Here is a 27,540-nt window from a genome sequence, read left to right as displayed (position 1 = left end):
CCCGGAGCCCCGTCCTCCTGCGCCGGCGCAGGTGGGATCCGACCCGCTCCCGAGCCGGGCCGCGACCCCGAGGAGGCGCGCGCCGGGACCTCGCGGGGGGCGGGGCGGGGGCCGGGGGGCCGGGCGCCCGGGCGGGGGCGGGGCGGGGGCGGGGCGCGGCTCTGCGTCACCGGGGCCCGGTTCGCACCTTCGCTGACGTCAGAGCCGAGCGGGGCTGCAGCGCTACGTTCCCGGTGGATGTCTACGTGGGCTGAGTCGTGACTCGGGGCCCGCGGCTGGCGGCTGGCGCTCGCGCTCGCGCTGCGCTTCCCTCTGGCGCCGGCGGGAGAGGCCGGGGGCTCCACCGTCGGGCTCCGCGGGCGGCCCCCGGGGGCACGGGGGGGTCCGGGCCCCGCCATGGAGCCGGAATAGGAAGGGAGCGCGCCCAGCGGTGCTCGGCCGGCGCCCGGGCCCGGAAGGAATCCGGGCGGCCTCCGCGGAGGTGAGCCCGCGCCGCAGGGCCCCGGGGGCGGGCGGCGGGCGGGGGGCGGGGGCGCGGCCGGGGCGGCGCCCGCGGGCTCGGGGCGCGCGGCCGGGGGTGGGGCCTGCTCGCCCTGCGCCCCGGGCGCCGCCGCCCTCCGCTCCCGCGGCCCGGCCGGCCGGACAGCTCGCCCCGCGCCCGCCGCCGCCGCCTCGCGGGTCCCGGCGGCCCCTCGGCTGCGCGCCCCCGGCTGCACCGGCCGGGATCGAGGTGGCTGGGGCGCGCGGGGCGGGGGGCGCGGGGCGCGGGGCGCGGGCCGGGCGGGGCGCGGGGCTGCCGGCCGAGGTCGGAGGTTGCAGGGGCACCTGCGGGGCCGAGACCCGCAGCCACCTGTCCCCGGATCCCCTCCCCCCGTGCCCGGCGCTGGGTCCAGCGGCCCCCAGACCCGGGCCTTCATCAGTGCCTGGCGATCGGAATATACTGTTCGATTTCTGTGTGTGTGTGTGTGTGTGAGTGTGTGAGCGTGAGCGTGAGCGAACGTTCTACTATCGTCGTGCAACAGTTGTGTGAATCTGGGCAGATGACGCCGTCGTCATTGCGTGCTCCGGAGAAGGCCCTCTGCAGCTTCTAACGTGATCCGTCGCGATGGTTTTGGGCAGCGCGGGGAAGAAATGCATAACCAGGGGAGATGCTGGCTCTCAAGGAACTAAAACGGTTTTGCTTCTTTTTGTTTGTTTGTTTTTTACCCCCAGAATGGAATTGCATTTAATTTGTTTTACAGCGATTATACACTCTCGGGGGTGGGGGGGTGGGGCAAAGAATAAGCCCACTGAAAAAGCCCATAGCAATTCATCCTCAAGGGAGTCGGTAGAACGGTTTGGGGCACGTAAACGCATATTCGTGTTACATAAAGGGGCTCCTAGTGTAATCTGCCTTCTTTTTGCTGAATGCGTTGTGGCTTTTTTCTGTAGCAGTGCATCAGCGTCCTTCCACTGCCTTGTTAACTTGCACTGATTTGGACCCAAAGCTGGAAGACAGGAATTTTCTTCTTCTCCCTGCACCTTGGCCAGTGGCCAACCTTAGTAGAACTCGTTAGAGATTTGATAAAGTATCACCGCAATGGTCAAGATATTGGATAGAATAAAGCTGAATTCAGGGTAACAGCCATCTTTTATAAAATACTGTCTGTACTGCTTAATAATGTGAGGCAGTGCTTTTTCAGATTGCAGTTTTCACCCATCGGTGAATTGTGAAATTAATCTTGTGCGTCGTAATTAGCCCTTGAAATTAACGAAGTAAGATAGCATAGAAAATACCAGAATGCATTACATGTAAGGAGGGTATCTTGTAAGCGTTGTTTTAACTGCGTGTGTGTGTGTGTGTGTGTGTGGGCTGGTGTGTGTATGGGGTGCATGCATGTGAGGGTGCGGGCCTGTGTCACTGCGTGTGTGTGTGTGTGTGTGTGTGTATGTGTGCTGGGTTGTGATATAAAATGTATTGCTTCCTCTGTGCCATGCTAATTAAGTTTGAAAGTCACTAATCCGAGGTACTGTCAGCACTCATCTGCGAATGGGAGCAATGATGTAATTAAGCTAAACGTTAGCTTTACTCTTTTCTTTGGAATATGTGACAGTGTTTATTGCAGCAAATTAGATTCCTAATTATTTGTTTTCACGTAATATTAAAACAATCAATTAGCATTCTTGAAAATACAGAGAGGAAGAGTTTTTATGGAAGTTAAGAGGTTAAGAGCATAAACTGCTCAGATTGACCTAGGGTCAAATCCCAGCTACACTGGTTATTGGTGTGTGACCTGCAACAGGAGACTGCTTGTCTCTAAACCTCAGTTTCCTGATTTGTAGAGTGGGAGTTACTGGGACACCAATTTCATAAGGCTGTTTGCTGTTCAGATGGGATAATGCATATATGAAACTGTTGACACGGTGCCTAGCCCAGATTAAGTATTCACCGAAAGTTAGCCATGATTATTTTATTAAGACTGAATGGAGGTGTCCAGGATAATGCGTGTCACCAGATGCATAAGATGGATAATCCAAACAAGTTGGAGGTTGAATATGAGTTAATGTTGTAAGGAGAGGGACAGTGAATTAAAATGAATGGTCTTTTTATTTCATTTGGCTATTGTTTTGTGCTCCCTCCCCAATTGTTTTCCGATTTCTAGACAGGTAATTTAGATGACCGTATTCAGTAAACCAAAGGCCTTTCTATTGTGTTTTTAAATTTAATATTAAGTTGCTGTCTCTCTTGTTAGGCGGTTGAAAAAATATTTCCCATAGGGATTCTGGATTTTGTTAGCTCTTATTTCAAAATACCGCAGTCAGCGTGGGAGACACACACTACAACTCTGAACTCATTTCAGTAGTGTGTTTATCTCTGCAGTGGGTGCAGATTTCAGGTGTGCAAGAAATAGTCCAAAGAAAAAAATAAATGCAATTTTGAGACATTTGTGTTGAAGTCCCCCCAGGCAGTTCAGAGGTCTTTGTTCACGGCCCCAGATCACTTTATGCAGTTTCAAGTGTTTCATAAACCAATGAAATGGAATGTGAGCATTGTCTTTTTAGGATAGCATGATTATTTTTATGAAAAATAAATCGAATACTTTGCACTCAAAAAAAACCCCCACACCATCGCAAGAGTATTTAATTGCGTGTGACAACGTAAAAGGTTGGGGGAAATCTTAAATGTTAGCCCTAATGCTGGTTTTAGAAATATCTTTAAGTTCTTGTTCCGTTTTAGAGGAATCGAAGTGAAAGCTCGATGGTAAATTATGATGTGGTTTATGAAAATATGAAAAAATAGGACTTCAAACTCTGTCCTATCCACAAAAAAACCTCAGTGAAACAACAAAAAACCTTAAACTTGACCTGAAATCAAACATATATACGTTTGTATATCTTAGGTTAGACAAAATATTGATTATGTGTGTATGTATTTTTAAAATCCTCTTAGTGACGAATTTTTAAATAGTTAACTCACCGACTACTGGGTCTTATCTTGTCAGATAAGAGGGCTTTTGTTTTACACAGGTAAAATACTATGCAATCATTAAAGATTTTGTTTTAGAATTATATATAATATCATGTAGAGGTGCTCATTGTATATGGTTAAGTGAAAGAGGAGGCTATAGAATAGACTGTATAGTACCATTCCATTTTTGTAAAAACATGTTTAGAACAAAGAATAAATGATTAATATTAATGGTGGGTGGTAGGATTATGACTGATTTTTATGCTCTTTATTTTTATAATTGTACCATAATAAAAATTTTCATAAAATAAAAGTAATTTTTTAAAGAAAAAAAATTAATGTGTGTTTTCCTAATTTGCAAGCATAAATGAGACTAAGTCTTTGCTCTGAGGGATACTGATCCTTTGAATTTGGATGTTTTTGATATTAACTAATTCTCCAATATTCTAGAAAACGGTGCTGAATATTTGAACTTACCCTGTGAAAAGCTCCTTTGAATAGGGAAGAACCATTGTCCCAGAATTTTCTTAAATTCTATTCTAGAATTTTCTTAAAGCTCTCTGCATTTACTGCTTTCCCAAAATATATCCACATTGCCCAAATATGTAGTCTAAATTCTTAAGTTTTCTTTTAAATAGAATCATGTTGGAACTGAATCGACTTTCTTGCTTTATTGCCCCTTAAATTTTTAAATAAAATCTTAGCTCCAGCTGAACTTGTCAGTTTACTATCTCTAAATGTGCCTTCTCTTTCTTGCTTTTGTGCTTTTGCTTCTTTGTTGCTTGGAATATCTTTTCCTAATCTTTAAGTAAATCCTACCCATTTTCCAATGTACGGTTAGAAAACCATAGCCACTGTGACATTTTGGCACATATTATTTGTGCATTTCTCAGATACCACCTGGTATTTTCGCATTCATTTCCTAATGCCATTTTAAACTTCTTGAGAGCAAGAAAGCTAGTCTATTTCTATCCTTTAACGCTTCTAACATGGAACTCTGCACAGGGTAGGCGCTAAGTATTTCTTTGATAATACAAGGCTGTCACTGGCTCTTTTAAATCCAAGTGTTGGAATTTTTTGTTAACCAATTATTCTGGGTGAGGGGTCAACACACTGCCAACAACAATGTGGAAAAATTAAAAAATGTATAATTTGGGTTAATTGTCAATTGATGGAAATGATAAAGCATTGACAGTGTCTTTCACTGAAATTAACATAAGAGCTGAGTTGTCTGGTTAATCCAGGACCTAAAGTTAATTTCATGTAAATATTTCTTTCAAACATTTCTATGAACATTTCTCCTATGGGGTTAAGCATCTTTGTTCTTAACCTTACCAGAGACCCAGTTTATTCTTTTGCAGCTGCTTGTTCCTGGAACCCAGAGATATGAAATATTTGTTGGTGGGTTATATGGGTGGGCCGTTACAATTACTCTGCTCCAGAGCATTTTAGGAGTGCATGTGGGATTCAGTGAGTCATAGTACGTAAAGTGCTTTGTGTTTCTTTTCCTCCCATTGAAACAAAATTGTATTATTTTTCAAATTTATCTATGACTGGGGGGTATTTACTTGACCAATGGTAGATACTTAGGGGCTTATCTTTTTTTTTTTTAATTGCTTTAATTTACAGATGTTTGCCAGGACTAATACGGCTGATGTAATACCTGTCCTTTCCTGCTCAAGGTAGGTGATTTGTTACTTTATCAAGATACCAGGTACCAGTAGAATTCAGAATTGGTATTCGGTCATGAAAGATAATATAACCCCAGACCCCAAAGAAATGATCCCTTTAATAAGTGAGAATTTTATTAGTACGTAAAAAATGACGACTTATGTAATTGCTTCAGCCTGTCTCAGAATCACCTTAGAGCATTTTAAATACGCATAATGTGCATGTGCCTGGCTCCCTGCCAGGCGATTTTGATTCCGTAGGTTTTTCAGGTGGGGTTCCTAGCATGCAAAGTTTTAAAAATGCCCATCAGGTGCTTCTGAGTCATTGTAGCTCATTGTCATAGTGGCATGTATGTGACACAAGATGATAGAAATGTCGTAGAAATGTCAGATAATAATACCATGGGAATTGAAGGCTGTAAGTACTGAAGATCAAGAAAATAATTTAAAGGAGTTTAATTTTGTGTATGTATGATAGTAGACTCATACTTTAATTTTGCCTTTCATTTAATGATGGTTTTGTTTGTTTACAGAAGGGAGACTTTCTTTCTTTCTTTCTTTCTTTCTTTTTTTCTTTCTTTCTCTGTGTGTGTGTGTGTTTTTAGATTTTTAAAAAAATGTATTCATTTGACAGAGGAAGCACAGGCAGGGGGAACGGGAGAAGCAGGCTCCTGGCTGAGCAGGGAGCTCAGTGTGGGGCTCAATCCCAGCACCCTGGGATCATGACCCGAGCTGAAGGCAGATGCTTAAGTGACAGAGCCATCTAGGCGCCCCTTAGTGATTGTTTTAAATATATTTTGAATAAAGCACTTAAAAGCTTGTCACTTTACGATTTACAAAGTGCAGGTTTAAGTGCTAGGGTTCTCTCAGCCCGAAAATTGCCGTATCTATAAATACAACTTAAAGCTTGCTTCATTTTGTTGCTTCAGGCTAATAAATGAAGTAAATAATGGGGAAAACACCAGATTTTAAGTAAGTCATTATTATATATTTTCTATTTTAGAGGCTGGTTTAATTGATTTATTTTCCCCGTAAGTGTGGAAGTCAGAAAGTCAAAGTTTCTCATAATAGGAAGTAACAGGTAAGTGAATGTTATGATAGCATTTTGATTTAATAGAGCTCTTCTGTTTTCATTGACTTCAAGGCTGTGATTTCATTTTTAAAGGTTGATATTAATGAGTAACCTTTCTGTGTTGGAGGATCACCTTATCAGAAATACTCAACACTTTATAGGATTATTCTGTTATGTATTCTCCAATAGACAAGAATGTTTAAAATAATTAGAATTAACACTTGATGAAATTATTATTTAAAATTCAGTTTTCAATTTAACAAAACACAGCCAAGAAACCTGAAATTGTGTTAATTTATTATTTAAGATAATAATTAATTGTAAATGCTTTGTGTCAGTGAATGAATTGGCTATGTATCAGAATTACTTGGGGAATTAAAAAAAATTCTAAATTCTAGGCTCTGTCTCAGTCCTACTAAATCAGAATTTGGGGGGATGATTTTGATATTAAGCCTTGCTTGTGAACCACTGCAATATGTAATGTTGAAGGATTATAGTTTTAAGGGGTAGAAATTTGGAAACCTTTTTCTTTGTGAGAAATCTCATTTCACCATTTGGAAAAAATCTCTTATGTAGTTTGATCTATGTGGTTGTCAGAAGAGAAGTGTCTTGTGTTTCAGTCACAAATTAATTGTTATTTTGATTTTCAGACTCTGTCAGAGAATTTATTTAAAAACCTACCCCTTTAAAAAAAAAAAAAAACCTGCCCCTTTGTGGCTTAAGCAGAAAACACGTGGTATTTTTATTCTTGTGACAGAATTAGACGTTAGGTGTAACACTGAGAGTTCACATGATGTGGGATTTTGTGTAAGAACATAATGGGAAAAATTAATGAGCCTCATTTGCAAATAGTAAATATACTATAATAACAACTTAGAGGTAGGATTTGTCTTTACAAATTGAGTACTGAACCAGTTCCTAAAAAATTTCACAAGTTATCAGAAAATTGATAAAAAATTTGGTTCAGGCTCCCAGTATTGACAACAGACTGTTCATGTAGAAGATGCACAGCTCTCTTGGGGGACGTGGGTGGTTCAAGTCATGATCCCTAGGATCCCTGCTCAGTGGGGAGTGTACTTCTCCCTCCCTCTGCAGCTCCCCCTGCTTGTGCTCGCTCTCTCTCAAATAAATAAAATCAAAGATTTTATTTATTCATGAGAGACAGAGAGAGAGAGAGAGAGAGAGAGAGAGGCAGAGACACAGGCAGAGGGAGAAGCAGACTCCACGCAGGGAGCCCAATGTGGGACTCGATCCCGGTCTCCAGGATCATGCCCCAGGCTAAAGGCAGTGCTAAACCACTGAGCCACCTGGGCTGCCCAAAATATTTTTCTTTTAAATATTTTATTTATTTATAGGAGAGAGAGAGAGATAGCAGGTGAGAATAAGAGCAGGGGGGAAGAAGGAGAAGTAGGCTCCCCATGGAACAGGAAGCCTGATGCAGGGCTGGGGCTGGATCTCAGGATTCCAGGATCATGATCTGAGCCAAAGGCAGATGCTCAAACAACCAGAGCACCCAGGCATCCCTAAAATCTTAAAAAAAAAAAAAGATGCACAGCTCTCCTATGTATTCCGGGGTCACTGATCGATTCGGTAGCTCATGGCAGCCTTATCTAATTTCATAATTATTAGAAATCAGAGTGCGTCGGACTCAAGAATGAATTTCTGTTCTCTGATATTATCAAAGCTATTTTCCTCATGGTAGTAAGGAATTATTGTTTTTGCCATTTTCTTTTTTTCAGTTTGAGTATTCCAGGACAGTAGCTGTTTGACTTCAATTATTCAACATGCAGAGCAGACAAGGATACTGCAGCTATTGCTGTGTGCGCTACAATAACCTGGAACAGGTGAGAGGGTCCTGTAAATGTGCTTATACCTCAGGAGACCTAGTCCTGACTTTCTCTTATATCTTATTATATTCATTTATTCACCCATTGAACAGATCATGTTGTGAGTCTTCTAGTTGGTAGATACTGTTTAAGCTCCTCAGGTTATGACTATCAACAAATCCAGGTCTCTTTCCTTCATGAAGCTTTCTTTGTACTGTGGTAAGACAGAAAATAGTACGTATTTCGTACAGAATGTGTCAGATTGCTTTTTTTTAAAAAAAAAGATTTTGTTTTTTTATTCACACAGAGAAAGAGGCAGAGACATAGGCAGAGGGAAAAGCAGGCTCCCCATGGGGAGCCCAATGTGGGACTCAATCCCAGGACCCCCGGGATCACACCCTGAGCCAAAGGCAGATGCTCAACCCCTGAGCCACCCAGGTGCCCCAGAATATGTCGGATTGTGATAAATGTTATGAGGCAAATAGAGAAGAGAGTGCAGTTTTAGATAGGGTGGCTGAGTGAGGTTAAGGAAGTGACATTTGAGTTGAGATTTGAACGAAGCATGGGGATATGAGCTTGCTTATATCTGGGGGAAGAATTTCTAGGTAGAGGGAAGAGAGAGCCAAGACAGAGACCCCAAGGCAGAGGGCTGGTTAGCATGCTAATCGAAAGCCAAGAACCAGTGTGGCTGCAGTGCTGGTAAGGTGGAGCATAGGTGTTAGGTAAGAGGTGAAGAATTCAGACGATTAGATTCTATAAGACATTATAGAATAAGGGAAGGACTTTGAAGTTCATGTTTTCACACACGAACATTTTAGTTTTGCTGTAGTTAAATGTAGCTTCCCCCCCCCCCCACCCCCCGCCAATAGTTGCTTATGTTTTTGGTGTCACAAAAGATTGCCTAATCCGAGGTCCTGCAGATTTATGCCTCATAATTTCCTGGAAGATTTTTATAGTTTTTGTTCTTACATTTAGGTCTTTGGTTAATTTTCAGTCAATTTTTTTATACGTTGTGATTTTAATTACCTTCTAAAAACCCTGTCTCTAAATACAGTCACATTGGGAGTTAGAATGTCAACATATGAATTGGGCGGGGGGGGGGTACACAGTTCAGTCTGTAGCAATTATATTGATTTGAGTTTTAGCTCTTAAACCAATTTGGTATCCCTGGGCTAAATCCCACTTGGTCATGGTGTTTAATCCTTCTGTATGTTACTGGATTTGGTTCGCCAGTATTTTGTTGAGGATTTTTACATCTATATTCATAAGGGATATTGTTTGTAGCTCTCTTTTATTGTGATGTCTTTGGTTTTGGTATTGGGGCTTCATAGAATGAATTGAGTAGTGTTCCTTTCTTTTCTTTGTGTGGGAAGAGTTTGTAAAGCATTGTATGAGGACATTTTGAAATAAATATTCATGGTAATAGTAGCTGTAGTCTTCTGAGTGGGAGTCTTAACTTGGAAGAGTCTCAGGGTTTACTTCAGGGTCTAAGCTGAGGAATTGTGTCATAGGTGAAGTAATAATATAATGAAGCTCTGGTCCTGCTAGTGCTAAACTGTTTAATTCTAAGTGCTATCTAAGATTAGTAATACATAAAAATTCAGCTGTTTAGTAGCATCTGTTTTGTCAACAGTCATTTAAATTCATACTAAGGAAAAATTTTTACTATGGTGATTCCCACATCTGTGTCTTTTTACAAAAAAATTTTTTTCTAATGCTGTTTAAATACATGAGGCAGCAGATAATAAATCTCAGAGCTCTCTTTAGTTAGTGTTTCTGTCATGATTGATAAATTATATCATCACTTGACTGGAAGATTATTTGTTGAATTTTTGATATTAATAAAACATACTAAATCTTTATAAGTTCTATTCAGTAAGCAGTCTTAGCTTTTTGCTTAAGGTTCAAAACATTTTTAGATATTCGGATACTCATGCATTTAATAGATATTAAAAAAGACTGTTTAGGACAGTCAATTTGTGCTAAGTATAAAGGCTTAAATAAATAAATTAATAAAAGGAAAAATTTCATGGCTTTGGAGAACTTTGTATTTGGAGAAATACAGGGCCCAGATCTAGCTGAATATTCAACAGAAAAAATGGAAACCAAAAGATAGACTATAACTGCCAGCTTAGAATTCTATGCTTAATAAATATGTCCTTGAAAAAAAAAGAAATAGAAATATTTTCTGAAAACAAAAATTAAGAGAATTTGTCAACAGCAGACTCTTACTGAAGGAAATCCTACAAAGAATTCTTCAGATAGAAGGAAAATGATTCCTGTTGGAATCTCAGAGACAGGAATGCATGAAGATCAGTGGAAAGGTACTAGGTGATCTAAATGAGCAGTATCTCATGAGGTTAACAACAATGTCATAGAAACTGGAAAGAAAGTAAACCAAGTTCAATCCTTGCTCAAGAAGAGAGTAAAAGTAGAAGTAAATTTAGATCTTGGTAGGTCAGGTCTGCTTGCTATAATCTGTTACCACTAATAGAAAAAGTGCCTAATCTATAACTAACTGCCAAATTAACAGAAAGAGAAAACTTGGAATAATAAAAAGCAGTCCACAAGAAGGCAAAAAAGAACAGAAATAGGGATATCGGCTAGGCAAGAATAATAAAAACAGATTTAAAAATAAAAACAGATTAAATCTAGATATATCAGTAATGTATTAAGTGAAAATAGACTTGGTGCTTGAGTTAAAACTATATTCAATATTTTATTGGAGGTTCTAGGCAGGGAAATAAGGAAAGAGAAAGAAATTGAAATGTAATTAAGATTAGATAAAAAGAAACAAAACTGTTATTATTTGTGCATAGTGTGATTATGGACATAGAAAATCCTCAAGATACCTGGGCAAACTATTAAAATTGATAAATGAGTTTACTTTTGGTTTTTTATTTTTTAATTTTTTTGATAAGTGAGTTTAAAGAGCTTCTTGGGCCAACATAAAAAGAAATTGTATTCTTATGAAAAAGATACAACAGAATCAAAGAACATCAACTCTTCAGGAATAAATTAACAAAATATGTATAAGGTTTTTATTTAGGAAAGTATAAATATCGAGAGAAACTTAAATATTAAGTAATTGGTGTGATATACTGTGTTCATGGATTAAAAAAAAATCAATGTTACAAATATGTCATTTCTCCCCAAACATACATATTGACTCAGTGAAATTCCAAATAAAATTCAGGAAAAATTGTGTTTAATGGAAATTAAGCCAATTCTGAAAATATGTATGTACATGCAAAAGGCTAAGAAGAACTAGGATAATCTTGAAGGAGAAGAACAACAAAACCAGAAGTAATAAATACCAAATTTATTACTAAACTACAATCTTAAGACAATGGTGCAAAGTTAGAAAGATTATGGAAATAAACCAGAAACTCCAGAAACAAGACACATAGATATTTGATTTGTGACAAATGTGGCACTACAGAACAGTGAGGACAGGACTTAATTCATTTAAATGGTACTGGGTCAATTGGTTATCTCTATGGAGAAGAAGAAATGAATCTCTATCACTAAATCAATCTGGATACAAAGGTCAATTCCAAGTAGATGATAGATGTAAATATTGTAGGTAAAACAGTAAAACTTCTAGAAATAAATAGGAGAAAATCTTCATGATTTTGAGGTAGGGCGACAAAGAAAAAAATCGGTAAGTTGGACTTCAGTAAAGTTAAGAAAATGGGAGGTGATTAAGAAAGTGGAAAAGCTGTGGATTTACTCTGTATGTGTGTGTAGGCACAAATAAACTATGAATGCCCCCTCCCACAAAGGAAAATAAAGTGAAGAGGTAAGCCACAGAGAGAAAGGATGATACTTGAAACACACATAATTGAACGAGGAGCTCATGTCCAGAATAAATAATTACTATAATTCATTATAAAAATGAACATGCACTTGAAAGACAGGAAGAGACGTGAACAGACGCACTGTAAATGAAGATAGCCAGGTGGCCAGAAAAATGAAGCTATCACAAAAATTGCAAATTAAAGCAACACTGATATGACCTTAACCCCCCACTTCAGTCGCTAAAATTAAAGAGACTGACAATGGCAAGTGTTGATGAGGAGAGAGAGGAATGGAAACTATGATGCATTGCTGGGGAGGGTACAAATTGGTAGGCCACTTCGGAAGACTAGTGAACACAGGGTACTAAAGCTGAGCGTATGCAGACCTTATGACGCCGAAGTTCCACGCCTAGTAATGCACTCAACAAAAATGTGTGCACATGGACGTTCCAAAAGTCACAGATAAGTTTTTTGTAGTATAATTTGTCATAGCCATGAGCTGTGAAAGACACGTATGTCCATCAAGAATGGAATGAATAAATAATATGATATATTGCTCTACAGAAATTAAAATGAACAGACTGCAGGTAATAAGGATGAGTATTACCAATGTGGAGTGAAAGAAGACGAATGTAAAAGAGTATCTACATTGTATGACATTGTATGACTGTACTTCTAAAAATTCAGAAACTTTCCAAACTAATCTCTATCGTTAAAATTTAGATAATTTGGGGGAAGAGGGAAAGAATATTAGATTGGTATGGGACGTTGGAGGGGTTCTGGGTGCTTAATTAGTTTTTCACAGATCGACGGTTATGGATGTGTTTATTTTACGATAATTTATTGAGCTATATACATAGGACTCGTGCACTTTTCCTTACGTAAATGTCAATTCAGAAAGTTGAACAAAACGGACATCTTCTGGGATAAATAGTGTGGTGTTTTCTGGGGTTTGTGTCAGTGCAGCTTCTCCATTCATGTTGCCTTTTTAAAATGTTTACTGTGGCACAGGATGAGGTTGCATTTTAACTGAACCTTTGTTTCCTTGTCAGTTTGTTCCCTTCCTGAACAAGGCAGGCTAGGGTACTGGGCTGTGGGGAACTTGGAGGCCAGAAAGTCCTGAGACCGTCATACTTGAGAGTGTTACTGCGGCTAAGGCAGCCTCAGAGTAGACTATGACAACTCCAGTTGTCATAGTTGTAATAGTGGTTGGGAGCTAGCAACCTGTTTTAAGTTCTTTTGGCATCTCCACTCTGATATTTAAAACATGGCTTTTCCCAGGTATTGTTAAATGAAAACATGTTCTTAAATTGTTGTGAATAACTCATGTTGGAAATATGGCATTAGCAGTAGCATGATGTAGGGAAAGAGGAGAAGCTTTAGAGTTAAACACAGATGGAAATCCTGGCTAGATACTCAGCTTGAGACAGTTTACTCTGACTCTGTGCTTTAATTTCTTTATATCAACATGGGGACAGGATTCCTACTCAGTGAAAATTCAATGAGATTACTATGTGAACGGAGTAGCACTGTGATATGTTATAGGTGCTCAGTGGATTTGAGATTTCTTTCCCATCCCTCTTGATAGTTCACTGAATAACACTTGTGAACACAGACTCTTTCTGTGGAGAGGATTCACAACAACAAAAAATTTGTGTAGTTATTACAATATTCTGTGTAAGGATTTGTAATCTGTGAAGAAAAATGATGGACTTTTTTTGAATTAGTCTTCAGCTTTTACAAATACAGTGATCCAACCCTCTTCTCTCTTTTAACAGATTTTTATTTTAAAAATATTTGCTTGGTACAAATACAAGAATGCATAAGAAAAGGTTGAAAATTACCTATAAATATACCTCACAGATGTAAATGGCTTTTAAGGTTTTGGTGTATTTTCTTCCACTGACGTGTCTGTGTATTTTATTTTATTTTATTGGTCTGTACGTTTTAAAACCATAGTTTCAGGTAAAAGCATACATGTGATTTTTGCATCTGCCATTTATCTCTTAATAGCTAACATTTCTCCATGTTATTTAAAATTTTTTGTATTGTAGATAGCTGTGTGGTATTATTAGGTCATATTATACATTTTACTATTAGACACCTTGGAGATTTCCAGTTTTTTATTATTATGCTGTGATAAGCATCTTTTTTCCATTAATCATCCACATTTAAGATGATTTCCTCAGGAGAGATTTAGAGAAATGTAATTACTATATTGAAGGGAAAGATAACTTCTGTGGTTTTTAGAAACACATTTTAGAATTGCTTTATAGAAAGGGTTTATCAATTTATACTTCTATCAGGAGTATCTAACTGAATCCATTTGTGAAACTCTCACTACTAATGAGTATTACCTGTTTAAAACTATGTAGTATTTTTTCTTTTAATAGCATATGTCCAGTGCTCAGCACAGATACTTGACCACACAGAATCGACAACGGATGGGTACCACTAGTTTGATGGAACGTTTCTTGCAGGATGTACTCCGTCACCACCCATATCATTCTCAAGAAAGCAGGTAAAGTAGTTGGGTAGAGTTATATTAATACAGTTATTACATGTTACAGTAGATGTTTGTGTGAACTTTCTAGTACTTCTAATAATAAAAAAGATTATTTATTCATGAGAGACACAGAGAGAAAGAGAGAGGCAGAGACGCAGGCAGAGGGAGAAGCAGGCCCCCTGCAAGGAGCCCGATGTGGGACTCGATCCCGGATACGGGGATCACGCCCTGAACCGAAGGCTGACGCCCAACCTCTGAGCCACGGAGGAGTCCCCTAAAGTGAATCTTTTGATTAAGGAATATAAAGTGAAATTTTACCTAGTAACTTCTCTTTGCTATTATTTTAAAACTTTTTTCTAGCTTAGATAAGAAACTTCACTACAAAAGATAATGGACTACACCATGTTTTTTTCTAAATAAAAGCCTTAGGCCAATAACTATACATCATTAAGGTGTTCTATTAAGTATGTCATAGGATTAAGCAGGGGCAAAAGGTATGGGCAGAAATTGCTTTTAAATGATTAGGAACAGATATGTTGGTGACAGTAGCAGAGTAAGGGTGGTTTAAGTAAAAACTGAGTCAATTCTATATTAACTGAACTATTTGCTACCTGAATAGAAGAGATATCAAATAGAATTGGCTTTTTAATGATCTGTCAGTATCTTGATAGCTTTTTCTTGTGTCAGTTTTTTGGTTGTTTTAATAAAAATAAATATTTTTGATAATATATAAGAGTTAATGTCCTGTGTTCAAAACATTGGTAGAAGGTTGGATTAATTAAGTAGTGCTGCAAGTTTACAGCTATAGTTGTACAAGGAAAAGCAAAATAGAGTTATTGGCAGATCTGTGCAGAATTAGTTGAGATAAGCACCAGCAGTAGAAAAAGGATAAACTTCTTGAATGATTTGCAAGTCACAACCCAGAATTTTGCAAATGGGGAAAAGTTTAAATGGGGGAAAAATTAAAAAAATAAATGTTTTTTCTTAGCTGCTGGAAAGATAGACCATCTTGGGGTCAGTATAAATTTCCAGTTTATAGCTTGTGTAAGCAATGCTTCAACAGACATATTTGTACATACAACTATTTTTGTGGTATAGATTCCTAGAACTTGAACTTCTGGGCTAAAGTTTCTAGGCCTTAAAAAATACTTTTAATTTTTTAACCTTTCATTTTGGAATAATTTCAGGCTTACAGAAATGTTGCAAAACTGATCCGAGGAATTCTTGTATAACTTTCACCTGACTTCTTCAAATGTGAAATCTAAAATAATGACAGTATAATGATTAAATCCATGAAATTACATTGATGACATACTAAAGTATAGACCTTCTTCAGATTTTGTCAGTTGTCTCAAAAACGTCCTTTTTTTAGAACTAGGATTCAGTAGAGGATCACACTTGACATTTAGTTGTCCCGTCTCTTCAGACACCCTTAATCATAAACAGTTCCTCAGTCTTTGCTTTCAAGACTTGGACACTGCTGGCCAGTTACTTTGTAGGATATCCCTAAATTGGGATGTGCTTGACATTCTTCTCATAATTAAACTTAGGTTATGCATTTGGAACAAGAATAAATTGTAATTGATGCTGTGCCCTTCTCAACATATTACAGAGACTCATGATGTTGCCATGTCTCATGGCTAGTGTTGTTAACTTGAATCACTTAATTAAGGTGGCTTCTCTACCGTCTTGTTCCTTTTTTCCCCATTACAATTAATAAGACTTGAGGGAAGTACTTTGAGACTATGTAAATAAGTACCCTGTTTCTCATCTTATTTTCACCCACTTATTTTAAACATAAATTGATGATTCTTCCCTGAAACAGTTATTCTGTAGGTTAATCAGCCTTCATAAAGAAGAGCTTTCTTGTTCCCCCATCTATTCAAGTATCTATTTATATCCTTATAAACTCATGGCTATATCTTCTGTGGGTTTTAATCCTATACTATTACTTAACTTTGTTGGTCAAGTTGTGTGTGGAAATATACAATTCTTGAGCCACTTCCTAGAAGGCTATGCCAATTTATATACAATTTATATAACACATATACACCAATAATCTACGAGAGTGCTCATTTTCTATTGCTCTTGCCAATACTGGGGTTAGCAACTTCTTTTTATCCCCCCATAACATAATAGGTCAAAAAAGTGTATCGCTTCATTAGCTTTTATTTACTTATGAGTAAAGTAGAGCATCTCTTTATATATGTTTATTAGCCATATGCTTACATTATGGATTGTTTGTAGATGTTGTCTGTTTTTCTATTGAATTGTTTGTATATTTTGGATTTGTATGCAATATTTATAGATAATAGACCTTTGTATTTTAAATATAATCATTTTCCCAGAATCTGTCATGTGTCTTTCATCTGTGTGTATTGTCTTTTTACCATATAGAAATTAAACATCCTGACATAATTAGATCTAAGGGGAATTCTCCTTTATAGCTTCTTTCATGTGTTTTTCTTCATGTCCTTATTTTTGCTTTTAAGTATTTTTAATCTTCCTGGAATTTGTTTCCATATGTGGTGTGATATAGGACTTATTTTTTTTAAATAAATGTATATTAATTATCTCCACTGATACGAAATGTCACCTGTAGGGGTGCCTGGCTGGCTCTAGTGGGTAGAGCATGCAACTCTCGATCTGCTGATTGTGGGTCTGAGCTCCATGTTGGGCGCAGAGATTACTTTAAAAACAAACAAAAAAATGTCACCTGTAACATGAACTAAATTCCTGTATTTGTGTATCTGTATCTATATTCCTATCAATATATCTGATTTTAAATTCCATTTTCTTACTTTGAGTTTTTTTAATCCCATGTTAACACATTGTTTCTAAGTTCTAAATTATACAGTTTATTAAAAAAAAAAATTATTCTCAGGGATCCCTGAGTGGCTCAGTGGTTTAGCGCCTCCTTCAGCCCAGGGTGTGATCCTGGAGTCCTGGGATCGAGTCCCACATCAGACTCCCTGTATGGAGCCTGCTTCTCCCTCTGCCTGTGTCTCTGCATCTCTCTCTGTGTTTCTCACAAATAAATAAATAAAATCTTTAAAAAAATTCATCTCTTCCCCCCTTATCTAGACATTGTAGGTTTTTCTGTTATTTTGGCCTTCTTGAAAATTAGCTCTTGCTTTATTTTTGTTTTCTATTTATTGATTTTTCTTAGTTAATTTCCTCAAATTTCCTGGGGGCGGATTTGGTTATCTTTCTATTGTCTTCCTGTATTAAGTGCTCATTTATAATTTGGGTGTGCTAATTCTTCTTTTAGTGGAAGATTTAAAAGTGTGAGTTTCCATTATGATCATATCTCATAGATATGTAGCTTTTAAATTTTATTTATAGATTAAAAAATTAAAAAAAATTAGCACAGGAATTATATAAAAGAGGGGCTTTTAATCTTTAATGGTTGGATTTTTGAGGGGTTTTTGTTGTATAATTAGTTAAAAATGAGTGAAACATAGATTGTGATTTAGTTGTTAATTTTAACCACATGCACATACAGATGAAAATCAAAGCATCTAGATGGTGATTCCTAACTTTTGGGGGATTTTGCCTAGTTGTTTGACTTTATGATTCTGCCTGGCTTTTCTTTGCCAAATGTTACAGGTTAACTTTATTTTGAGAATGTTTTAGTAGTCTTTAAGACACACAAATGGAGACGATCTTCTAGAGTTTGAAAAACTAGGGTAAAGTGGTAATTGTACTGCACTTTTATTGATTACAATTCAGAAATATGAAAAATTCTGGAATATTTTTGCCTCATCATACTATTCTGATATCTAAGTTAACTTTTTAATTTTACAAATACCAAACATATTCTTTTAGTGTTAATTATGATAAGTGTTTTTGGGAAAGAAATAACAGTATTTGTGACATGTTAAAAAAAGGCACATGTGGCTGCCATGAGTATACATTTCCCTTAGGTGATTAAAGCATCTTTCAAATTGAAAAATATTTAATAAAAGTATCTTTTAGGTGTTAAAAGATAAAAATAAATAATAATAATAAATAGTTTATAATAATATTTTTAAAAATTTTAAAGTTATTTTAAAAGTTACTTTAAAACTATTTTTTAAAAGTTATTTATTTTAATGGCTACATTTTAGGACAGATTTATATCAACAGAAAACTTGAGAATATAGTACTGAGAGTTCCTGTATACCCTCCCTATCTAGTTTGGCTATTACTAAATCACTTACATTAGAATGACAGATTTGTTACAATTAATGAACCAATATTAATATATTAAGTTCTGTAGTTAATTCAGCTTAGTTTTAACTAATGTTTTTTTTCTGTTTCAAGATCCCATCTCAGATAACCATGTTCCATTAAGTTGCCATGTCTCCTTAGACTCCTCTTGGCATTTTTAATTTTTTCTTTTTGGAGGGGAGGGTGCAGAGGGAGAGAATATTAAGCAGGCTCCATGCCTGATGCAAGGCTTGCTCTCATGATCCTGAGATCATGACTTGAGCTGAAATCAAGAGTCAGATGCTTTACTGACTGAGCCACCTAGGCACAACCTGATTTTAGCCATTCTGACAGGTGTGAGGTGATTATTTCATTATAGTTTTGATTTGTACTTCCCTGATGATAAGTGATATTGACCATCTTTTCATGTGTCTGTTGGCCATCTGTATGTTTTCTTTGGAAAAATGTCTATTCATGTCTTCTGCCCATTTTTTAATTGGATTATTCATTTTAGGAGTGTTGAGTTTTATAAGTTCTCTAGATATTTTGGATACTAACCCTTTATCAGGTATGTCATTTGCATATGCATTCTCCCATTTGGTAGGTTACCTTTTAGTTATGCTGATTGTTTCCCTCACTGTGCAGAAGATTTTTATTTTGATGAAGTCCTAATAGTTTATTTTTCTGGAGACATATCTAGGAAGAGTTGCTATGGCCGATATCAAAGAGGTTACTGCCTGTGTTCTCGTCTAGGATTTTAATAGTTTTTTTGTCTCACATTTAGATCTTTAATCCATTTTGAATTTATTTTTGTGAATGGTAGCATTATCTACAATAGCCAAATTATGGAAACAGCCATATGTCCCTTGACTGATGAATGGATAAAGAAGATGTGGTGTACACACACACACAACCACACACACCGGAATATTAGCCATAAAAAGAACGAAATCTTGCCATTTGTAATGATGTGGAGGAGCTAGAGTATCATGCCAAGTGAAATAAGTCAGAGAAAGACGAGGGGTGGGAGGATGGGTGAAATAGGTGGTGGGGATGAAGGAGTGCACTTGTGATGAGCACTGAGCGTTATATGGAAGTGTTGATTGAATCCCTAAATTGTACACCTGAAACTAATACTACACTGTATGTTAATTAACTGGAACTTAAATAAAAACTTGAAAAAACCCAGTGTGTTAAATAATAGCTAACATTTGTGAATGATTATATTTTCCAGGCTTTTAAAAAATGCTCTTTACATATAACAACTAACTTACTCTTCAAGACAATCTCATGAGGGAAAATAATATTATGGTTTTTTGGGGGGAGAAAACTGGAGCCTAAAAGGTTAAGTAACTTATGTTAAACCTTTTGCTGTTTGCCACTCTGATAACTGACAGATGATAGATGGCTATTTCTTTTTCCTTTCCTTTTTTTTTTTTAACAGTTTTTTTATGTTTAGGAACCATTTGTGTTTATTAAGTAGCAATTGGTGGAGCTGTCTCCACCTTCTCTACTGATTTCCATCCCTGAGGGAAGTACAGTCTCATGTGATTGCCTTGGTTCCTTGTTCTATAACAGTGGGGCCCAGGATAGAAATAAAATACAGTTATTGTGCCTTTATTATAACATTTTAAATATATATCAGAATATTTTTATGGATTTCCCCCCTTGCTTTTTAGATCAACACAAAATGAGAGACTTCTTACAAATACTGCGTCACCTCCTGAAGTGGTTCCTGTTGATGATTCTGTTTCTGAGGAAGCGACTGAGGATGCTGCTGGAGTCAAAGGAGACAGCTCCACCAAGGGTTTTGAACCTAGTAAAGAGTTACATTCTAGACCCAGTAAATCTCAGGAATATATACAGGGTGTTTCAGTTAGACCATCAGTTATTCAAAAACTGGAGAAGGGACAGCAGCAGCCCTTAGGGTTTGTTCATAAAATTGGAAGTGGTGTGAAGGAATTTAATCCAGTTGGGATAGGTCAAGCTACACATACTAGACGAAGCTTAATATGTCCCTCAGTGATTTCTAGTGCTCCTTCTAGTTGTTTAGCTGGAAGTTCCTATGATAGACCAGTTACAACTAAACCTACTAAGTTACCAGCAGCAGCCAGTTCAGAGACAGTCAGAAAATGTGACCCAAACAAAGCTGACAGATACCTTGAACAGCCAGACAGGGGCTCTAGAAATCCTGGGCTATCGTCCAATCTAGAAACGTCTTCAGTTTCTTATCAGAAACCTAAAGAATCGACTAGGAAATCTTTAGGTATAAGTTCAGATAAATTGATCATACAGGAAGATATAAAGTCTCAACGTAAAACTTTGTCAGCTGGCGCTAAAGGCCGTGACTTTGTGGGTATGGAAGACTCCTTAAAGTCTGAATCTCTTTCCAAATTAGCTGTCAACCAAGCAATCAGCCTGAATAAAACTGGCATGCCTTCTAATAAAGGAGTCTTTGAAGATGCTACTGCAAAGCACCGTGAGAAATTCTTTTCTGGTATGGGTCCTACCCAAGAGGAAAAGCATTTGGTTTTTAATAAGTCAGCCTTTTTGGAACAGAAGAGCTCAGTGATTTCTGAAGTGAAGTTTGCTCGTGGCTCTCTTCAGTCAGTGTCCAATCCACCCGAAGAGGCTGCACAAGACCTTTGGAAGGAGGAACAAATTGACCAAGAAGAGAAAAACTATGAATCGAGAGCTTCTGAAATGAGTTTTGACTGCAGTTCTCCATTTCAAAATTCACCTACTGACCAATCTAAAGTGACTGCCAAAGAAATAAACCTTTCAAAGGAAGCATATGCTGATTTGCAGTGTAAGAATAATAAATCTTATGTTTCTGAAATAAGTTCTGATCGTGATGGCTCCCTTCGGTTGGCTACCAACCGAGCTCAAGTAATTGTTAAAGGTGTAAGTGTTCAGAAGGCAAAGCCTATCAGCTTAGTTGATGAAAGCTATGAATCTAGTGATTCTGAGATTAATTATGATTGTGATGCCTTACTTCAGTCAACTGATGACTACCCCCAACAGCCTCCAAAAGAAGTAAGCCTTCCTAAGGAGGAACACATTGACTTGGTTGATAAGAACTATGGATCGAGTAGCTCCGAAGTAAGTACTGATTGTGCTTTTCCTCTTCAGTCAGTGGGTGACCGACTCCCAGTGGCTGTCACAGAAGCAAAACTTCAGAAGGTTCACATTGGCTTGGTTGATAAGAACTATGGTTCAAGTTGTTCTGAAACAAGTATTGACAATGATGCTTCTCCTCAGTCAGCAGCTGACCATCCCCACCTGGTTGTCAAAGAAAGAAACCTAAAGGATAGACCGGTCTACCTGAAAGATAAGAACCTTAAAATCAGTAGCGCTAAAGCCCATCTTGATTTTGCTGTTTCCCTTGAAACAGTGATTGACGAATCTCAGAGGGCTGTTGAAGAAATAAATCTTCTGGAAGAGAAGAATGAACCTGTGGAGATGAACTATGATTCTCATGGTTCTGAATTGAGTTTTCACACTGACGCTCGATTAGTGCCTGGCCAGTCCGGAGTAATAGTTAAAAAAGTAAACCCTCGAGAAGTAGCTGTTGACCTGGAGAGTAAGAGTGTTAAATCTAGCAATTCTGATCAAAGTTTTGATTCTCGTGCTTCTCTTTATCAGTCAACTAATGATCAACGTCAAGGGGCTCTGGGTGAAATAAGTCTGAAAGAGCTAAATGTTGACATGGAAGTTAAGAGCTATGGGTGCTCCAGTTCTGAGTTGACATTTGAATCTGATCCCCCTGCTGTGTCCGGTACCGAGCAATCTGAGATGGACATTGAAGAAATAAGAAAAAGGCACATTAAATTGGAAGGTGAGCGCTCTGGGTCAAATAGTTCTGGAATAACTTTCGATTCTGATATTCTTCTTCGCTCAGGAGGTGACCAACCTCACGTAGCTGTTTATGTGGAGGAACCTAGTCACCTGGAAAATAAGACTAATACATCTCGTGTTTCTGAAATAACTTTCGATTCTGATATACCTGTTCATTCGGGAACTACTCAACCTGAACGAGCTGTTAAAGACATAATCATTCAGAAAGAAGAATATATACACTTAGGGAGGAAGAATGATGAACCCAGTGGTTCTGAAATAAGTTTGGATTTTTATGTTCCTCCTCATTCAGTTATTGACCCTCCGGAAGTAGCTATGCAAAAGCTAAATCTTCAAAAAGAAGAGCAGATATACTTAGAAAATAAGGACAATGAACCTAGCGGTTCTGAATTAAGTTTGGATTATGGTATTTTTCATTCAATGACTGGCCATTCTAAAGATCCCATTAAAGAAATAAACCTTCAGGAAGAAGAGCACATACATTTAGAAAATAAAGGTAATGGGCCTAGTGTTTCTGAAATCAGTTTGAAATCTGACATTTCTTATCATTTAATGGCTGATCATCCTAACATAGCTGTTAAAGAAATAAGCCATCAGAAGGAACACATAAACTTACAAGATAAGGATAATGCATTAAATGTGTATGAAACAAGTTTGGATCCTGGTGTCCACCTTCATCGGTCAGTGACTCACAAGCCTGAAACAGCTGTTAAAGAAATATGGCTTCAAAAAGAAAGACATGCTAAATTCAAAAGTAAAAGTGCTAAATTTACTGGTTCTGAAGCAGATTCTGACATCCCTCATTATTTAGTGACTGAACCTCAAATAGCTGTCAAAGAAATCAATGTTCAGAAAGAAGAACATGTTCTAGAAAAAAAGAGTGATACATATAGTAGTTCTGGAATAATGTTTGATTCTGACGTCCTTCCTCCGTTAATGACTGAAACACCTCACATTGCTATTTTGAAGGAGGACCATGTTGACCCAGTGGGTGAAAGTACTGGATCTAGAGGCTTTGCAATAAACTTGGATATTGGTGTCCCTCTTCATTCAGTCATTAGCCAACCTCCGCTAACCCTCATGAAGGAAAAAAATGTTCATCTGGAAGACAAAAACAGTGAATCTAGTCATTGTAAAATAAGGTATGATACTGGTGACCCTCTTCAGCTATTGACTGGACAATTTCAGGAAGTGGTTAAGAAAACAAACCTGAGGAAGGAAAGGAAAGTTGTAATGAAAAATAAAATGGTTCAAACTAGAGGTTCTAAATTAATGCGTGGTTTTGGTGTTTCTCTGGTGGCTGATCACCCTGAAGGGGCTGTTAAAAGAGGAAACCTTGAGAGTGAAGGTCATGGGAACGTGGAAGATAAGAACAGCCAGTGTAGTGGTTCTGAAATGAGTTTGGATTCTGATTTCTTGGTTGAGTCAATAATTGAACAACCTCAAATAACTATTTTGGATCAGGACCACATTGAGCTAGAAGATAAGCACAGTCAATCTGGTGGTTCTGAAATGAGTTTTGATTCTGAGGATCCTCTTCAGTCAGTGGCTGACCAGGTTAGAGAAACTGTTAAAGAAATAAGCCTTTGGAAGGATGAAGATGTAGAAGATAAGAGGGATGAATCCAAGGGTTTTGAAGTTATGTATGATTCTAATGTCCCTTTTCAAAAGTCAGTGGCTTCCCAAACGGAAGAAGTCATTGAGGGGATGAACCTTTGGAAGGAGCATGTTGACTTGCAAGGGAAGGTTGTGGAACCTAGTGATTCTAAAATAAATTTTGATTCTGATGAACCTCTTCAGTCTGTGGCTAATGAAATTCAAGATGCTATTGCAGAAATAAATCTTCTGAGGGAAGGACATGTTTGTCTGGATGATAAGGGCTATGAACCCAGTGATTCTGAAATAATTTATGTTTCAAATGTCCCTCTTGAATCAGTGGTTGAGCAACCACACATTTTGGAAGGGGAACACGCCAATTTGGAAGATAAGAGCAATGTTGTCTGTGGTCCTGAAATAGCTTTTATTTCTGATGATCACCTTCAGTCAGTGGCTGACCAGCTTCAAAAATCTGTTAAAGAAGTCAGTCTTTGGAAGGAAGACCATATATACCTGGAAGATAAGAGCTATAAACTAGGTGACTTCGATGTAAGTTATGATTCTGATGTTCCTGTTCACTTCGTGACTGATCAGTCTCCTCTGGCAATCAAAGAAATCAACTTGCAAAAGAGGGGTCATCATGACCTAGGAGATAAGAGCTGTGTACCTAGTGTTTCTGAAATAAAATGTGATTCTGGTGTTCATTTTCAGTTAGAAGTTGATCAATCTGAAGTGGTGTGCAAAGAAATAGATCTTCCGAAGGAAGGGCATCTTGGCATGGAAGTAAAGACCGGTGAACCTAGTGATTCTGAATTAATGTGTGAGTCTGATGTCCCTCTCGAAATAGTGGTTAATGAACTTCAAGTGTCAGTTAAAGAAGCAAATCTTCGAAAGATGCTATTTGTGGATCTGGTGACCAGTGATAGTGACTGTGAAGTGATTGCTGAGTCTGATATCCCTTTTCAGCAGGTGATTGACACACCTCACGTGACTGTCAAAGAAATCAACTGTATAAATACAGAAGGCTTTGATCTAGAAGGTGAGTGCTGTGACTCCTATGATTCTGAAATAGGATATGTATGTGAAGCCTCTCCTCAGTCACTGGCAAACCAGTCCAAAGAGACTTTCAAAGTGGTAAACCAGAAGAAAGACTATATTATTTTGCAGGAGTCAAGCTGTGATGGTTCTGAAATAAATTTTCAAATTGATCCCCCAGATCGGTCTGTGACTTACTCATCACAAGGGTCTGATAAAGAAATGGTGAAATACATTGATTCAGAAGAGAAGAGTTGTGGATCTGATAGCCCTAAAACAAATTTTAAGTGGGAAGAGGATTCTCAGCCAGTGGTTGACCAACTTCAGAAAGCCGACAAAGGAATCAACGTCTGTCAAAGGAAAAATCCAGAAACTACCAGCCGAAAAGATAAGCACCATGAACCTGTTTCGGCAGTGCCTCGTAATGCCTCTCCTGGGTCGGCAGCCCATCAAAGGTCTGGTAAAGGAAAACTTTTGAAGTTAAAACATGCAGATCCAGAAAGTATGAGCTGTGAACCATGCAGTTCGGGAATGAGTTTCCAGTGTGATCGTGCTCTCCAGTCTGATGCTGACCAGCCTCAAGAGGCTGGCTCTAAAGCAGGACTATTTAAGAAGATGCCTCTGGATGTGGAAGAAACAAACCCTGATTCCCATTCAAGCTCTATTTTCGTGGTTGATCCTGTAAGGAACCTGGACAAAGCAAAGGAGGTCGTAGAAGACAATCCTGACGAACCGGTCCTTGAAGCCTTGCCTCATGTCCCTCCTTCATTTGTAGGGAAAACGTGGTCTCAAATCATGAGAGAAGATGACATGAAAATTAATGCTCTTGTGAAGGAATTTAAGGAAGGTCGTTTCCACTGTTACTTTGATGACGACTGTGAGACCAGGAAGATAAAAAAAAAAAATTTGAATGAAGGAAAAAAGATTACGTGGGCTGACGCAAGTCAGGACACCACAGCGATTCAAGTTCTTTCAGATTGTGACGATAACGCAGGTGGCATTTCAGATACTGATGACTTTTCAGTGGCCTTAGATAAATCTAGCCATCATTCTACAGTAAAGAGGCCTTATTATGAACAATCATGGCGAGTGGCTTCTCGATGTCAGGCTGTAAAAGTCAGCCATGGAACTCAAACCAATCTCACATGTCTGTCACAGACCAAAGGAAGTGAAGAGGAAGACTCCACGGGGAAGCGTTCGCTTTTACAGAAGGACAAAAAATCAAAAAAGAAAGTGAAAATCGGAACACTTGAATTTCCTGAAACATGTACTAAAGTTCTGAAGCCTTTGCAACCCAATGCCTTAGTCTATGTTATTTCTTCAAATATGAAATTTCAGGACAGTGAATGCGCCAACTTTGCTAAAAAGTACCGCAGCTGCAGAAGTCGGGATGTCAGCATAGAGTACAAATATAAACGGCGTACCTTTAATTATTATGACCCACTGAACAAGAAAATTGTGATTGATCCTCCGCCCAGCCTGGAGGAGTTGGACAGAAATAACTGGCTTAATCTCAGCGACCTGAGCTCCAGCTCAGGCGATGAAGATGCTCAAGACGCTGACCCGACCGCCGTTTTGACGCTCCGAGACGAGCTGCTGGCCTACCCGGGCGCCCCCGTTTCCCCCGAGCCTGCGCCGAGGCCCGGGACCTCGGGCGTCGGCGCAGCTGCAAAGGGACGGGGCGCCCAGCTGCCGCCGTCGGCCCGCGCCGCGGCCGGGACCTCCTCACAGGCGGCGCCTCGCAAGTTCCTGGAAAGCAAACGGAAGACCCAGACCCAGAGGAGGTTGACGACGCCGCCTACTGCTAATCCCGGTTTCCCCCAAAAGGTGTACAAACCCATTACGCTCCACCCCAAACCCAGAACCGCCTCGGAAAAACGCCCCATTTGGATTCAGACCAAGCTAAGTGATATCATTCAGAAGTACATTTCAAAATACTCTGCTTTTCTGCGTCGCAAGTATCAGTCCAGGAGCGCGTTCGTGAGACTGCACCTTAAGAAGAAAACGGGCGACGTCACTAAGTTAAAGAAGGGAAAGAGCGCGGCCCCAACGCCTCCGGGCTCGTCCGGCCCGCCCGGTCCTTCCGGTCCTTCCGGTCCGCCGGGTCCCTCGGTTGCATCGGGTCCCTCGGTTCCGCCGGGTCCCTCGGTTGCCCCGGGTCCCTCGGTTGCCCCGGGCCCCTCGGTTCCGCGGGGTCCCTCGGTTCCGCCGGGTCCCTCGGTTCCGCCGGGTCCCTCGGTTGCCCTGGGTCCCTCGGTCACCCCGGGTCCCTCGGTTCCGCCGGGTCCCTCGGTTCCGCGGGGTCCCTCGGTGGCGGTCGCTGCCTCCGGCTCTACTGCCAAGCCACCTGCGCAAGGTGCTTGCCCCCCGGCAGGAAAAAAGAGGAATGGTGGTAAAAAACGCCCCAGGAAGAAACGCAGGCGGCTTTCCAGGCCCGTTAAGATCTACGCTTTGAGAAGCTTGTACTCTCAGGTGCCCTACTCCGACAGGATGAGGACTCGGCTCTCGGAGAAGCCGCGGGCGCCCGAGGCCACCTAG

General features: G+C 39.3%; 1 protein-coding gene across 1 annotated transcript; it reads left to right on the top strand.

Annotated features, from left to right (window-relative positions):
* The first annotated feature begins 1,290 nt into the window (after nucleotides 1–1,290).
* Nucleotides 1,291–27,540, top strand: ZDBF2 (zinc finger DBF-type containing 2). Its single transcript, XM_072812649.1, has 6 exons — nucleotides 1,291–1,617; nucleotides 5,078–5,130; nucleotides 6,122–6,199; nucleotides 7,930–8,034; nucleotides 14,210–14,337; nucleotides 20,193–27,540. The coding sequence occupies exons 4-6, from the start codon at nucleotides 7,975–7,977 to the stop codon at nucleotides 27,538–27,540; spliced, it is 7,536 nt and encodes a 2,511-aa protein (XP_072668750.1). The 5' UTR covers nucleotides 1,291–1,617; nucleotides 5,078–5,130; nucleotides 6,122–6,199; nucleotides 7,930–7,974.

This window comes from Canis lupus, chromosome 36 (assembly GCF_048164855.1).
Source record: "Canis lupus baileyi chromosome 36, mCanLup2.hap1, whole genome shotgun sequence".
Classification (NCBI taxonomy): Eukaryota; Metazoa; Chordata; class Mammalia; order Carnivora; family Canidae; genus Canis; species Canis lupus.
Note: the sequence above shows the minus strand (reverse complement) of the source record. Positions and strands in the feature narration are given on the sequence as shown.